This window comes from Hemibagrus wyckioides, linkage group LG14, assembly GCF_019097595.1.
Source record: "Hemibagrus wyckioides isolate EC202008001 linkage group LG14, SWU_Hwy_1.0, whole genome shotgun sequence".
Lineage (NCBI taxonomy): Eukaryota > Metazoa > Chordata > Actinopteri > Siluriformes > Bagridae > Hemibagrus > Hemibagrus wyckioides.
The window spans coordinates 8,441,805-8,454,715 of NC_080723.1; the positions used below are offsets into that span (position 1 = coordinate 8,441,805).

At 38.3% G+C, this 12,911-nt stretch overlaps 2 protein-coding genes across 4 annotated transcripts; both read left to right on the forward strand.

Moving 5' to 3' along the window:
- Positions 1-4,482: 4,482 nt before the first annotated feature.
- On the forward strand, positions 4,483-6,550 carry spic (Spi-C transcription factor (Spi-1/PU.1 related)). Of its 2 annotated transcripts, none has more exons than XM_058408532.1 (5): positions 4,483-4,614; positions 4,816-4,903; positions 4,992-5,113; positions 5,205-5,295; positions 5,704-6,550. In XM_058408532.1, exons 1-5 carry the CDS (start codon positions 4,612-4,614, stop codon positions 6,186-6,188), a joined length of 789 nt encoding a protein of 262 aa, XP_058264515.1. In that variant the 5' UTR covers positions 4,483-4,611; the 3' UTR covers positions 6,189-6,550. The 2 variants fall into 2 exon arrangements, with proteins under 2 accessions (XP_058264515.1, XP_058264514.1); XM_058408531.1 differs by having other exon boundaries at positions 4,484-4,614; positions 4,813-4,903; positions 5,704-6,549.
- A 1,102-nt stretch (positions 6,551-7,652) lies between these two features.
- On the forward strand, positions 7,653-9,453 carry spi2 (Spi-2 proto-oncogene). 2 transcript variants are annotated; one of them, XM_058408620.1, is made up of 5 exons: positions 7,653-7,839; positions 7,926-8,019; positions 8,133-8,239; positions 8,355-8,511; positions 8,787-9,453. In XM_058408620.1, the coding sequence occupies exons 1-5, from the start codon at positions 7,837-7,839 to the stop codon at positions 9,125-9,127; spliced, it is 702 nt and encodes a 233-aa protein (XP_058264603.1). In that variant the 5' UTR covers positions 7,653-7,836; the 3' UTR covers positions 9,128-9,453. The 2 variants fall into 2 exon arrangements, with proteins under 2 accessions (XP_058264603.1, XP_058264605.1); XM_058408622.1 differs by having other exon boundaries at positions 8,817-9,453.
- Positions 9,454-12,911: the final 3,458 nt, after the last annotated feature.

Consider the following 12,911-nt stretch of genomic DNA (forward strand, 5'->3'; position numbering starts at 1 on the left):
TGTCGCATACCTGGGGGAAAACATGGCACCAGGATGCACTATGGGAAGAAGGCAAGCCGGCAGAGTGTCATGCTTTGTGCAATGTTCTGCTGGGAAACCTTGGGTCCTGCCATCCATGTGGATGTTACTTTGACACGTACCACCTACCTAAGCATTGATGCAGTCCATGTACCATAGAAATGGTATTCTCTGATCGCTGTTGTCTGTTTCAGCAGGATAATGCACTGTGCCACAAAGAAAAATGGTTCAGGAATGGTTTGATGAGCACAACAATAAGTTTGAGGTGTTGACTTGGCCTCCAAATTCCTCAGATCTCAATCCAATCGAGCATCTGTGGGATGTACTGGACAAACAACTCTGATCCATGGAGGCCCCACCTCACAGTTTACAGGACGTAAAGGATCTGCTGCTAACATCTTGGTGCCAGATACCACAGCACACCTTCAGGGATCTAGTTGAGTCCATGCCTTGAAGGGTCAGGGCTGTTTTGCCAGCAAAAGGGGGACCAACAAAATATTAGGCAGGTGGTCATAATGTTATGCCTGATCAGTGTAGACTCCACTTTAATAAACACAAACCGTAAAAGGAACAGTAAAATTGACTTTTGTCAAAATCTGAGATCTGAACAAAGCAACCGAATACAAGCTATTAAAAAACTCTAGGATTTAAATATGTATTATATTTCTGGAGATATTAAATTGTAAACATGAGACTTATTTAATTAAATATAAATATATATTAAATGTATTTTCAGGGTGTTAAAGAATGGAGGTAGAGGTAAATGCAAGTGCAGACAGAAATTTATTAAGTGCTAGACAAGAAAACATGAACTAAGGTAAAGCAGGAGAACAAAATTTGCAACAAGACAACACTGTGATTTGGTGTGAAGAAAATCACAAACAACAACAACAATGAGTGCTTCAGAGTTTAAATATTGGTGCTAATTATACATCCACTGAAATCAGGTGGTCATGTGGTTGCAGTGTGTGATATGATGTGCAGGGGATGATGGGTATTGTAGTAATTTGTGGTGAATTTATAAGTCAGCCAAAATAATTAACAGAACTTTTTAAAATGAATAATAATAAAAAAAGAAATAAGTCAGAGAAACACAGTAGGATCCTTATTTATAAATCACATGCTGTAGTGTTACAGTACATTGTGGCTTAAGGGACCACTTTTTAAAGTACTAAGTGAGCCATGAGCATGATATCAGAACAGAATCAATATCAGTGCATCCTAAATTCACATAAAGCCACAAAAAACCTTCTGTTTTAATGCATGTATCAGTAACACTGCTAATTTTTTTTAAATAATATGGTAATGTTAAACTTTTTTATGATTGGGTTATAAGCTGCTATAGGTCCCTGAAAATGTTTCTCTGACAGGGAAGCTTTAGTACAAACTGTAAAAGCGCTAATCAATTTTTTTTTCAGCAATCTTGGTCAACTTGGGAAAAAAGAAACAAGGAAATTGAAAAGAATTTAAGTGTGAACGAGTGGAAAAACATGTATGTATCTATGTGTAAGTGTAAAAGTGGATAAAAGAAAAATGTAGACTTTTAATGAAAATAAAATCTCAATAAAGATCCTGAGTGTTAACTGCTATGTCGAAGGCTGTCAGTAACACACACTGCTCCAGTGTAATGAAACCTGCTGGGTGAAATGTGCGAACTTATTGTATTTTTACTAAGTGCCAGTAAATAAAGAAGTTGAGCATGGGGAGGTGTGTTGCGGTTACACACGCCTTCCTACATGGGCTTTGGCGTTAATAAGCCTTTTGAATAGAGCTCGCAAAGAAGGGGAAGGAAAGCGGTTCTTTGTTTGAGGAGATAAAATTCTCACTGCAGGTCGGTGTAAACTGTAAACACTTTGGCTGACACACACCCTCCCTCCTGCACACGCACGTGTACGCACACACATACCCACGTGTATGCGCGCAAACACACATACACACACACACGCACAGACAAATGAATATACACACACTGAGCACATTATTAGGAACACTGCACTGGGTTGTGTATCTGTTGGCTCTCAAAACAGCCTCAGTGCTTCATGGCATTGATTCCCCAAGATGTTGGAAAGGTTTCTTTGAGGTTCTTTTGCTTGTTGACATGATCACATCACACAATTCCTGCAGATTTTTCATTTTCATGCTTCCTTACCAAAAGTGCTCAGATTCAGTGACTGGATTCAGATTTGGCGATTGAGAAGAACAATAAAATGTCATTGAACTCATGAAACCAATATGAGATCATTTTACTTTATTAGATGTATAAATTGTAAAAGCAACAAAACTAAATTTTAACTGTGGCATTCATTATTATTCATGGCCCAAAGTGTGGCAAGAAATCCTTCCCCACAGCATTATACCACCTCCACCAATTTTCAATTCACTTCAGTTTAATTCAGACTTAAGACTTCATTAATCTCTAATATTTATCCCAGCTGAACAAGGCTGAGGTAACAGTGGTAAAGAAAAACTCAGAAGGGAACCCTTTCTCATTTGGGTGACACTGGACAGTAAATAATGTAAATGTAAATAATGTCCTTTCTACAACATTTTATATTCATGTGGAATTGTGCAGCCAAGAGCTCCTGAGGAACGTATAAGTCTGTGTAATTTCTGCAAGTTCATTATAGACTTAGCACTAATTCCTTCCTGCCAAATCTTTAAATGTTCACTGATAACTAAGCTGACCGACTCCAATGGCAAGGTCACTGGCCTGGACCGCTGGACCAAAGGCAGGACTGGTCCATGGATTCATGCTGTTGTTGCCTACCATCTGTGAGTCTTAGCAGAATCCAATTTCGTCAGACCAGGCCATGTTTGTCCAGTTTCAACCATCTAGTCTGTGTCCACTTCAGCCTCAGCTTTCTATTCTTGGCTGACAGAAGAGGAACCTGATGCTGTTGTAGCCCAGCTGCCTCAAGCCTTGACATGTTGTGCACTGTGAGATGCTTTTCTGCTCTCTTTAGGTGTTTTTTCGTTATTCCTGAATAAACACTAGAGGCTGTTGTTTCTGAAAATCCCAGATCATCAGTTTCTGAAATATTCAAATAACCAGCCTGTCTTGCACCAACATCATGTTATGATCAAAATCACAGAGATCACAGAGATTGTTGATGTGTAGATTACGTGTATGATATGCTTACCTGTATGATTTTATGTTTCGCACCGCTGCCATATGATTGAAGGATTAGATAATGGCTGGACGACATGTAGATGTTCAGGTTTTTCTAATAAAGTGTGCAGCGAACCTCATTACACAACCATATGCAAATCCTTGGCTATGTGCCAGTGTTTCAGAACCAGATTCCAAAAGAGACACTGAATATTCTTTCATATTTATTTAATAAAGGCACTGAAACAAAGTGGACCGTTTCTGTCCTGAGATAAACAATGACTTACAGCAGGTTCAAACTTACCACAGGTGGAAAAAATGGAGAGTTTACAAAGTCTAATGACCTTGAAGTTTATCACTGAGTGCAGGCAGGAAACAATACCACAAAATTCTGTATTTTTTTTCCAGACACAGATACACAGTGTGGTTTCGTGATAACAATATCATCATGTGCTGCTTATTCAAATCGCTGTTACTGTGGCATAGCATACACCGTTTCTAATAATTTACATTTGCACTGAATACAGGGTTTAACTGATTGCTGTCCTTTGTCAGTTCCTGTCACCATTGAATAGCAATAATCTCAGCATGGTTCTGTAATCTCCCCTCACCCTCTTTTATCTTGGCTCATCTATTCTCTTACGCTCTGCAAACGTGAAAGGGGAACTTCCCAGCCAGCCGGTTGATATTTAAAACTTGTTTTTTTTTGGGTTGCAGGAAATAAACTGACCAATGTATTGAATATATATTAAAAAGAAATTAAAATGAGTAAAATATTTTGTATATCTTATATATCTGTGACCTGATCACAGAACACAAGTTAACATTTATTAGTTTTCTCTATACCCCAGAATAGCTATATATTCAGCAAAACATGCATTCCTACATTTTTTCACTGGATTTGTATTAAAACCATGGAATAATAATTCTTTTCTACAGCACCAAGTTAAAATATCCATTTATTCCACACCATAAGCCTGTAGAAGTTACTACCACATACACTAATCCAAAAGCATGTAAACAGCTCTTATTTAAGCACACATAGATTCTTAGCACTAAGAAAAGCCGTCTGTGATTTAAACTCCATCCATGTTACCACGGCTTTCATGAACAAGCGCCCTTAAGCGTCAAAACCAGAAATGCAAATATGATTCCTGAACAAAGTAATGGCTTCGAAGTGCTGTGTGTTGTTTTTTTTTTTCTCTCTGATGGAGATTAGGAGATAGTGTGATTGTCCTCCTGGTCTGTATTTCCAAAAAGAGAAGTACTCCAGAAATGGGTTGCACCATAAGAAGTTTGACGTTGTCTCATTTAAATTGACCTGAGAACATTACACCCCGGTAGCTTGGGCAGACTATAAAAATCACTTGTCGTTCGAAAAAAACGCTCACATATGCCCGTTTGATAATAATTAGCAGAACAGTGAGACGGTAACCTGCTGGAGAACACCTGGACTGAACACTCTGAGCACAGTTAGTGGCACCATGGTGAGTTTTAGAAAGTATGAGAAGGAGAAATTTGTACCATTTACAGGTCATATTGTAGTTGATGTAGTTGTTATAATTATCTAACATGCTCTAACATTGCTCAATAATTATAACCTGATGTAATAATTGAATATTTTTTCATGCTAGGTCCCAGATTTCCTTAGTACATAATAATTTATTTTTCGTTTTGATTTGAAGCAGGGATCTCTGGATAATGACATTAATCAGGATTTTCAGGATGCCATTGATGTGATGCAGCGACACTCAGAAATATTCTACTATGATACAGGTGATCTAATTATCTATATTTTAATTTCATGCAGAATATTTTTGTGTATGTTTTAATTGCTAATGGTTATTTCACTCAATTCCTTTAGACAGTAAATACAGTGACAACCTCAGAAGTCACGATTCTCCAGTGCAATACTCAGTGTCTTGTTACCGCTACATGCCTCACAATGCAGGATCGTCTGCTGCGTATGACTGGGGTGAAGCACCAGTAAGTTTCCAGTTCAAAAAAATTACTTTCCAAGTACAATATTTCCCACTTCAGGACGTGTTTGCAATTGAGCTCCTTCTCTCTCCCTAAGTCATGGTCTCATATAGTACCAGAAGCGTCTCCATGGGGAACCGCCGAACCTTCTGTGCTTTACCCGATAATACCTGAACGGCTCAGAAAAGGTGAGACTCACACAACTCTTGTCCTTTTTCATCCCCTGCTTTATCTCTTTCTGAGCCAACTAAGATAGAGAAATTTTGCCTTAGAATTTGAATCTTTGGGCTGATAGTCATTAAACCTTCTGTCATGGAGATTCAGACTCCTACAGATGAGTTGAGTTACAACCTTGGACTCGACTTATCAGTCTGTCCAGGAAACTTATTATTATTCAGAGAAGCTCCTGTACAAAAAAAAGTTCTGAGGAATTTAAACCAGGATTTACTGACAGATCCTGGAAGTTTAAGGAGTTAAAACTCTGTAGAGAGACATAATTTTTTGATATTTAAATATGCAAAATAATATATAAGAATAATTATACAGGAATAGAATGAGTGCTTTTTTTCTTACCAGTTCTTGTAAACTCTGCTTAGGCCGCAAGAAGTTGCGTCTGTATGAATACCTTCACGAAGCACTGCACGATGCCAGCATGGTCGACTCCATCCAGTGGACGGACCGCAGCACTGGGACATTCCACTTCATCTCCAAAAACAAAGAAAAGTTGGCTGAATGCTGGGGCCAGCGCAAAGGCAACCGCAAAGCCATGACCTACCAGAAAATGGCACGGGCGCTACGCAACTACAGCCGCACGGGCGAGATCGTGAAAGTGCGCCGCAAACTCACCTACCAGTTCAACCCGCTGATCCTGCAGAGACTGGAGACCATGAGCACATCTGTTCCCTCAACACAAGAGCTCATTCCTCACCACCAAATCCCTGCTGAACAGGGCTACTACTGCTCATCTGGAGCTGACTGGCACAACTGGTACGCACAATGCCCTTACCCTGCAGAGTACGACTTCACATCTGCACTGACGTCAACAGAAAGCCTGAAAACACACAACCCATCTCAGGGATGAGAAAACTGTGAGATGTTTCTGTTCCTGACACTGAAAACCTGCCTGCAAACTGAGGGCATTAAACGCTATGCAGTTAACCTGACTGCAATGTGTTCTGTAGTCCTGTAATGCTGAACAGCACAGGAACACATGCTAGGGATATAAAACATCCTAGAGCTAGAAAAAAACCCTAAACGTTTAATAAACAAACGTTTATTATTTGTTTTTGTGTACTCAATTATATCTAAAATTGTAAGTTCCTATTCACTGTATTTCACTGAAAACCTGTAGGGAAAAACATGAAGTAAATATTTGTTTTGAATGTACATGAATGTAAACATGCTGTATTTAATTTTTGTAAACATTCAAATAAAACTGTATCTAACTTCCAGCATTCAAAAGATCTGGTTCATGTGGTAGAATTATCAATTGGCTTAACTTTCACATCAGGTTTCATCATTTCTTCATTTCTTTGTCTGTCAGTGTTTATTCAAGGCAAACAAAGTCATCAAGAGGAAAGAGAGAGTGAAGGGAAACTGGACGTTTTCTATCAGTATAAACAAATGAATGATTTTCTGGTTGTGAGTCATGTGATATAAAATGAGTGAGGACTATGTTGGCTTTCAGCGTGTTTTAGACATGCGTTTAACACAGAATTTTAGTGCTTGGAGCTAAAAATTTTTAGATTCTTATAAACAAGCACTTGGAGCATCTCAGAGAGCAGAAATGGGTTTGATATCATCATTTACTTTGAAGATAGAAACATTTGTTTGGAAAAAAATAACCTTTTTTGAAACCTCTCTATGAATATATTGATCCTAGCATTCTAGGGAAAAACGGAAATACTTATGAACTAAAAACTCTTAAAATCCGGAGTGTCTACTTTCATATGAGCTTCATATTAACCACCACTGTGGAGTGTGACATAACAAAGACATTCAGTGCTGAACAAGAACACAACAAAAACTGGAACAAACATAATTTTTAGGCCTCATGGAACTATCTATCTATCTATCTATCTATCTATCTATCTATCTATCTATCTATCTATCTATCTATCTATCTATCTATCTATCTATCTATCTAGTAATTTTCCTCCTTTAAGTAGTTTGCTTGAATATGTAAGTATGTTGTATGTATAAATGAAAGAACCTTTATTTCTAAGAAAAAAATAGTTGAGTGAAACTGTTTAGGGCTACAGAATGAAGGAGTGCAGTGTGGTGGCTGTATCCTTCTTATCTCGCTCAGTTAGCAGGAGGATGTGGTCAAGGGACTACATAATGCATACAAAGTCAGGGAGGTGTGTGAGACGGAGATCAGCAGCTTCCACTGTTCTGGTGGTTGGGGTGCTGTGCATGCTTGTCCAAGGTGTTTTGAAGCTTTGGGGTCTCTGAGAGACCTCCTTTGTCATGTGGGTTGTAGATCATGACTAGGAAACAGTCCACTCCCCTGCATGGAGCATATTAAGAGGAGGTCAGAGACTCAGTGTGTGGATCAGTAACACAATAACAGCAGCATTTCGTCCTGGTCATGATAATTCGACTGTGTGTGTTAGGTTATGTAGTACTTTCATAACTGTTATTGATTTAAATGAATAGATTAGCTATTAAAGAAAAAAAGTGTAACTACACAATTAATAGTGAATTGAACAGACCGGTGGCAGAGCGACATGGTAAAGAGCTGTTTTATGTTCAGGATAATGTCAGAATTTTTGTTTTTTTGTCTGAAAGATACAAAGATGTGTGTATCCTTGAACAGAATATGCCACAGAGCTATCAGACGGATCTGGAAGTAATTCTGGAGTTCCTTGAGGAACATTGCAGGCAAGAGACAAGGGGCCAGTGGGAAAATGGTGAGTAATATAATATAACATAATATAAGATGGACTTACTAAAGATCGTCATTACTTCAAAGTTCATGTAGATGTAGCCAAAAGGTACAGAGCTCAATATTGCTGTATTACAGCGACAGCTGATTTTCACACGAACCACCAAATTCTTGGAGATGACTACGGCGTTCTGTCGCACCATGTGGATTCTTTACAACTGCTTTCCTCAACAAAGGCTCAGCAAGTAAGAAATCTCCAGTATAACCCCCCCCCAACCAGCCCAACACCCCCCAAACACACACACACACACACAAAACCATGTTTCAATCATTTATCATTTCAATTGCATTTCTTTGAAGGCTACAGGACCACAGGTGAAGGAAACAGGATTGGATTCAGCTGAAATAAGGGAGTCCATAGAGGAAGCTTTAAACCTTCCTGCTGGTGAAGAAAGCCCTTTAGGTCAGCCTGAGGAAAGTGCCCAATCATCACCCAGCTCTACACCTGCAGGCAGAGGTGAGTTCTGCTTTTTGCGGTTTGACAGATCAGAGCAGCTAAACATTGCCTCAGGGAACAATAGCTTAGGAGAGGCCAGTCCGCTGTCCTGCCCATAACTGCCACACACAAGCTCTATTCTCACTTATCTCTCATCAGTGTCATGACTGACTATAATGTGGCATGCGAGAGATCTTTATCTTAATAAGTTCTCCACAAAGACTCTACTCATTGTGTCTTTTAGGAGAAATGGTTTGCCTACACTATTGAACTCTTAACCCTTCCATCCCATGCAGGCACATACAAATCAGTTTATATGGTTTCAGGGAAAAAGCTGCGTCTCTTCCACTTTTTGTTCGAGATGCTGGAAGACCCTGGAATGGCACACTGCTTGTCCTGGGTTCCTGCATCGGTCGGGGTTTTCCGTTTCTCCTCCACATATAAAGAACATGTGGCTGCACTCTGGGGCCAGCGCAAGGGCAACCGAAGGCCCATGACCTACCAGAAGATGTCCCGCGCCCTGAGAAACTATACCCGCTCAGGCGAAATCATCAAAGTGAGAAAAAAACTGACCTACCAGTTTAGCGGAGCAACTCTGACCACATTAAGGAGTCAGCAGAGAATGAAGAACACCTAACGCTTACAGGGTGATTTTGTAAACTCTTTTTTTATGATTCTCTCTCCGTCTCTGGTTCGTCATAGTGAGCATGTAAGAATAAGAGCTATTCTGTCTAGTGTGACTTGTACCAGCTGGAGGTGTTTCATGACACTAAATATACACAATAATAAAACACAATACTCAAAAAAAGTTGAAATTATACCATGCCAAAGTTAAACGTCAAAGAGTTTTCACCTTGATGCTTCACCATTAAACACAACATGCTGTTTGTTCTGCAGCAGTTCGTCAAACTGTTACTTCCTGTCTTTGTGCTACTCTTACAATGGTTTTTATTTTTGCTTTAAATAAAGTGATCTTTACTTTTTATCTCAGATTCAATTTATTTAAACGACTCAGTGATTATATTCTGTATTAATACAGCCTACAGTTACAGGAAGGTTTGCTGATCCCTAAAGACATAAATGTGAATTGTACATTAAGCAATAGCATGACAGACACATGCATATAACTGATAAAACTGATATATGATCAACTATATAACTGATATAACTAATATACTCCCTGATATGTTACATTTAAAATCAATAGATGCTACTTACTGAGCATTGAAAAAACTGATTTACTGAGCATTAAACAAACAAACAAACAAACAAACAAATAATATACTGTATACATATACTATAGTTATTTTAGTTCATTATAGTTATATTATAATTATAATTATTATTAAATTAAACCAAATACAGTACATGATTATTAGATCTATTTATAAACTTTTGTAGCAGTGACATATATTTTTAACAGAAGGAGTAAAATATGTAATAATAATAATTAAGTTGTCTTTATTTGTCACAAATACATAACTGTGCAGTTAAATTCTTTCTTCGCATATCCCATCCTTGGGGATTGGGGTCAGAGCACAGGGTCAGCCATGATACAGCACCCCTGGAGCAGGGTGGGTTGGGGGCCTTGCTCAGGGGCCCAACGGTGGCAGCTTTGGCATTTTTTGATCATTAATTATTTTTAATAAACTTATATTTGGTTTATTGTTGATCATATAATAGGAAATACTAGATATTTTTGCAGTTTTGTACAGCACTGAATTTAATATGAATTTAATATAATCACTTATGTGTCAGAATCAAATCAGTATTTATCTATAAGTAGATGGTGAGTATACTGTCTAATAACTGCACTTACAGGATAATTTAGAACTAAAATAAATGATCATTTAACATCATTTTAAAAAAAAATTCTAAGTAAAGTACATGAAGCTACGCTTTATTTCTGTTATATACCACACACACACACACACACACACACACACACACACACACACACAGGAAACAACTCTTTATTCCTGCTACCTGATCTGCAGGTATGTTCCTGTTAAAAAGAAAATAAATAAGCGCTTAAGATTCATTAAGTTAAACAGTAGATCTGGTTTCTGGTGACCTTTACGATGGCATTGAGTATAGTGTCATGTGTTTGGCTGTAGTTCAGAAATATAAGCATTTAGGAGCATCCGGGTAATCCGTCCCTTAAATCAGCCATAACATCGTGTTCGAGCCTTGATTTGCGAGCACGTAGAGCAGGAGAGCTGATTCACACAGCCAATAGAGTATCATGAGAACGTCAAAGTAAAGGAATGAGATCATATTAATCCTGAGGATATACTGCCTGACAAAATGTCATGATTTATTTAGCTTTAAATAGGGATCTCTACTAAACTAATACTGAGGTAATAAATTAACTAATTGTAATAAAACAGCAAACAGAACCAATCAATATAAATACACAGGAAACAGTAAGTGGAAATACTGTGTATATTAACAGACTTACATGTTTATACTGACATATAATAATGATGTTAGATCTAACAGAGGAGTCCATATATACAGAAGGAGAGTTTGTGCTTCTTCCTGGTGAGGAAGGGCAATAAAACTGGGCTTTTCTCACAGCAGGTGGCGATATTGCTAAAGGGTTTGTTTCTGGTGAAGCTTTACATAGATGCTTTTCCTGACCCTGCTTCACACAGGTGATTTTCTGGGCACGTGTGATGTAAGTGTTAAATCCTGATGGTTAAAATTGTGCTCAGAATTTTTCACAGCATTAAATGTAATTTAGCACAAAGCTCTGTCTGAGACAGCATATTATTTTCGTTTTACATAAAGTTCCTTGGAGGTTTAATGCATGCAATTTAATGCTAATTATACTTAGTGCATGATCCAGTGTATGCACTGTGCACAGTGTAAAACTTCTCTATTTGTAAACAGAAGTCAAATATTGAAGCTAGGCCCAAAGCCTGTGATAAAAATAAAGTGGTTTTCTTGTGCAATCAGCAGCTAGGCTAAGGTTAAGGATCTTGAGGATTTGTGCTGGTCTTTTCATTCGAGTCCCACATGTAACCTTTGCACTGTATAATTTAAGAAACAAATCCAAATTAAGCGGGCATAATGCTGAGATACATGCATTCATGACAAGTCAGTAAGACGTCTGTCCTTTCTTTGCCCTCATCAGCTTCTCCAGAATGCAGTGTGTTCTTTAATCAAAAAATCAAGTCAGCATATCACTCCATGCCTATTTACTTTACACTAGCTTAGATTTCGCACTGACTATAAAGTCTTGCTTTGGATATTTGAAGCCCTTAATGGCCAGCTCTGACTTGTGTTGAAGCTTCACTAACCCATCCTGATCACTACACTCGGCTCATATAGGCTTACACTTAATCCTTGGGATCATTTGTAACTCAGATCTTTTTCTTATATAACCCCTAAACTCTGGATCAGTGTTTCAGAGAATATTAGGAATGCATGATCAGTGGTATATTTAGATTCAAATTTAATTGATTGTAGGCTGCCTTTTATTTTATTGTCTGGGCATTTCTTCTTCTTCTTCTTCTTCTTCTTCTTCTTCTTCTTCTTCTTCTTCTTCTTCTTCTTCTTCATTAGCAATGCAGTGTCAGCAGTCTGCAGGTTCCCCATTTCAATCCTTAGGTTACTGTCTGTGTGGAATTTCATAAATAAAAATTCTCCCAATTTCTGGTTCTCCAGAGTTCACCCCAAGTCCAAAAAACATGCAGGTAGGTGGATAGGCAACTCTAAATTGCCCTAAGGTCTAAAGTTAGGTGTGTGTGTGTGTGTGTGCATGTGTGTGTGTGTGTGTGTGTGTGTGTGTGGTGCAGTGCTTCTCATCCATGGTGAATGCTCCAATCTTGTAGCCAGCATTAATGGTAAGATATATTAAGAAATGTGGCTCTGGTGTAAAGCTGAATGATATTATATAGTCCAAATGTCCTATTTTTGCTCTGCTGGATAATATTTTTGGAGCCATTATGTCTGAACTTTAGCTTGAAAATGGCAGTGATTTAAAACTCTCATCTCCACACCTCACCTTTGAGTCAGTGAAGGGAGAGAATGTAGATATAACAGACCGCTAGATGGAAATGTTTTACTGGTTATTTCTCAGTCATTGTCCTAAAAATATTTCTTTTTCATTATTTGTGTGTGTGTATGTGTGTGTGTGTATCTATTTGTGTCTACGTGTGCTTTGACATGCTTATGTGTCCAAACATGTAGCACTATGACAGCTTGTTCCATTATTTCTGAGCTCAAGCTGGTGACCTCATAGCAAAACCCTCTAGTGAGATATGAACCATGTACAGCCCAGGCACTCCCAAATGGTTTTATTTGTTCTTTGTAGCAGGCCCACATGATACTGCACCTAAGCCCAGCATTTACAACTGGAGCCCGCTCAGCGTTATAAATGGGCCAGTCACCAATAAAGGCCACATACTTTCAGC

Bases quoted from the DNA above. Each gene is read 5' to 3' on its own strand.
- spic (XM_058408531.1), top strand. The intron at 4,904-4,991 runs GTGATCTAATTA...CAATTCCTTTAG, and splicing joins AATATTCTACTATGATACAG to ACAGTAAATACAGTGACAAC. The intron at 5,114-5,204 runs GTAAGTTTCCAG...TCTCTCCCTAAG, and splicing joins ATGACTGGGGTGAAGCACCA to TCATGGTCTCATATAGTACC.
- spi2 (XM_058408620.1), top strand. The intron at 8,020-8,132 runs GTGAGTAATATA...GCTGTATTACAG, and splicing joins AAGGGGCCAGTGGGAAAATG to CGACAGCTGATTTTCACACG. The intron at 8,240-8,354 runs GTAAGAAATCTC...ATTTCTTTGAAG, and splicing joins CCTCAACAAAGGCTCAGCAA to GCTACAGGACCACAGGTGAA.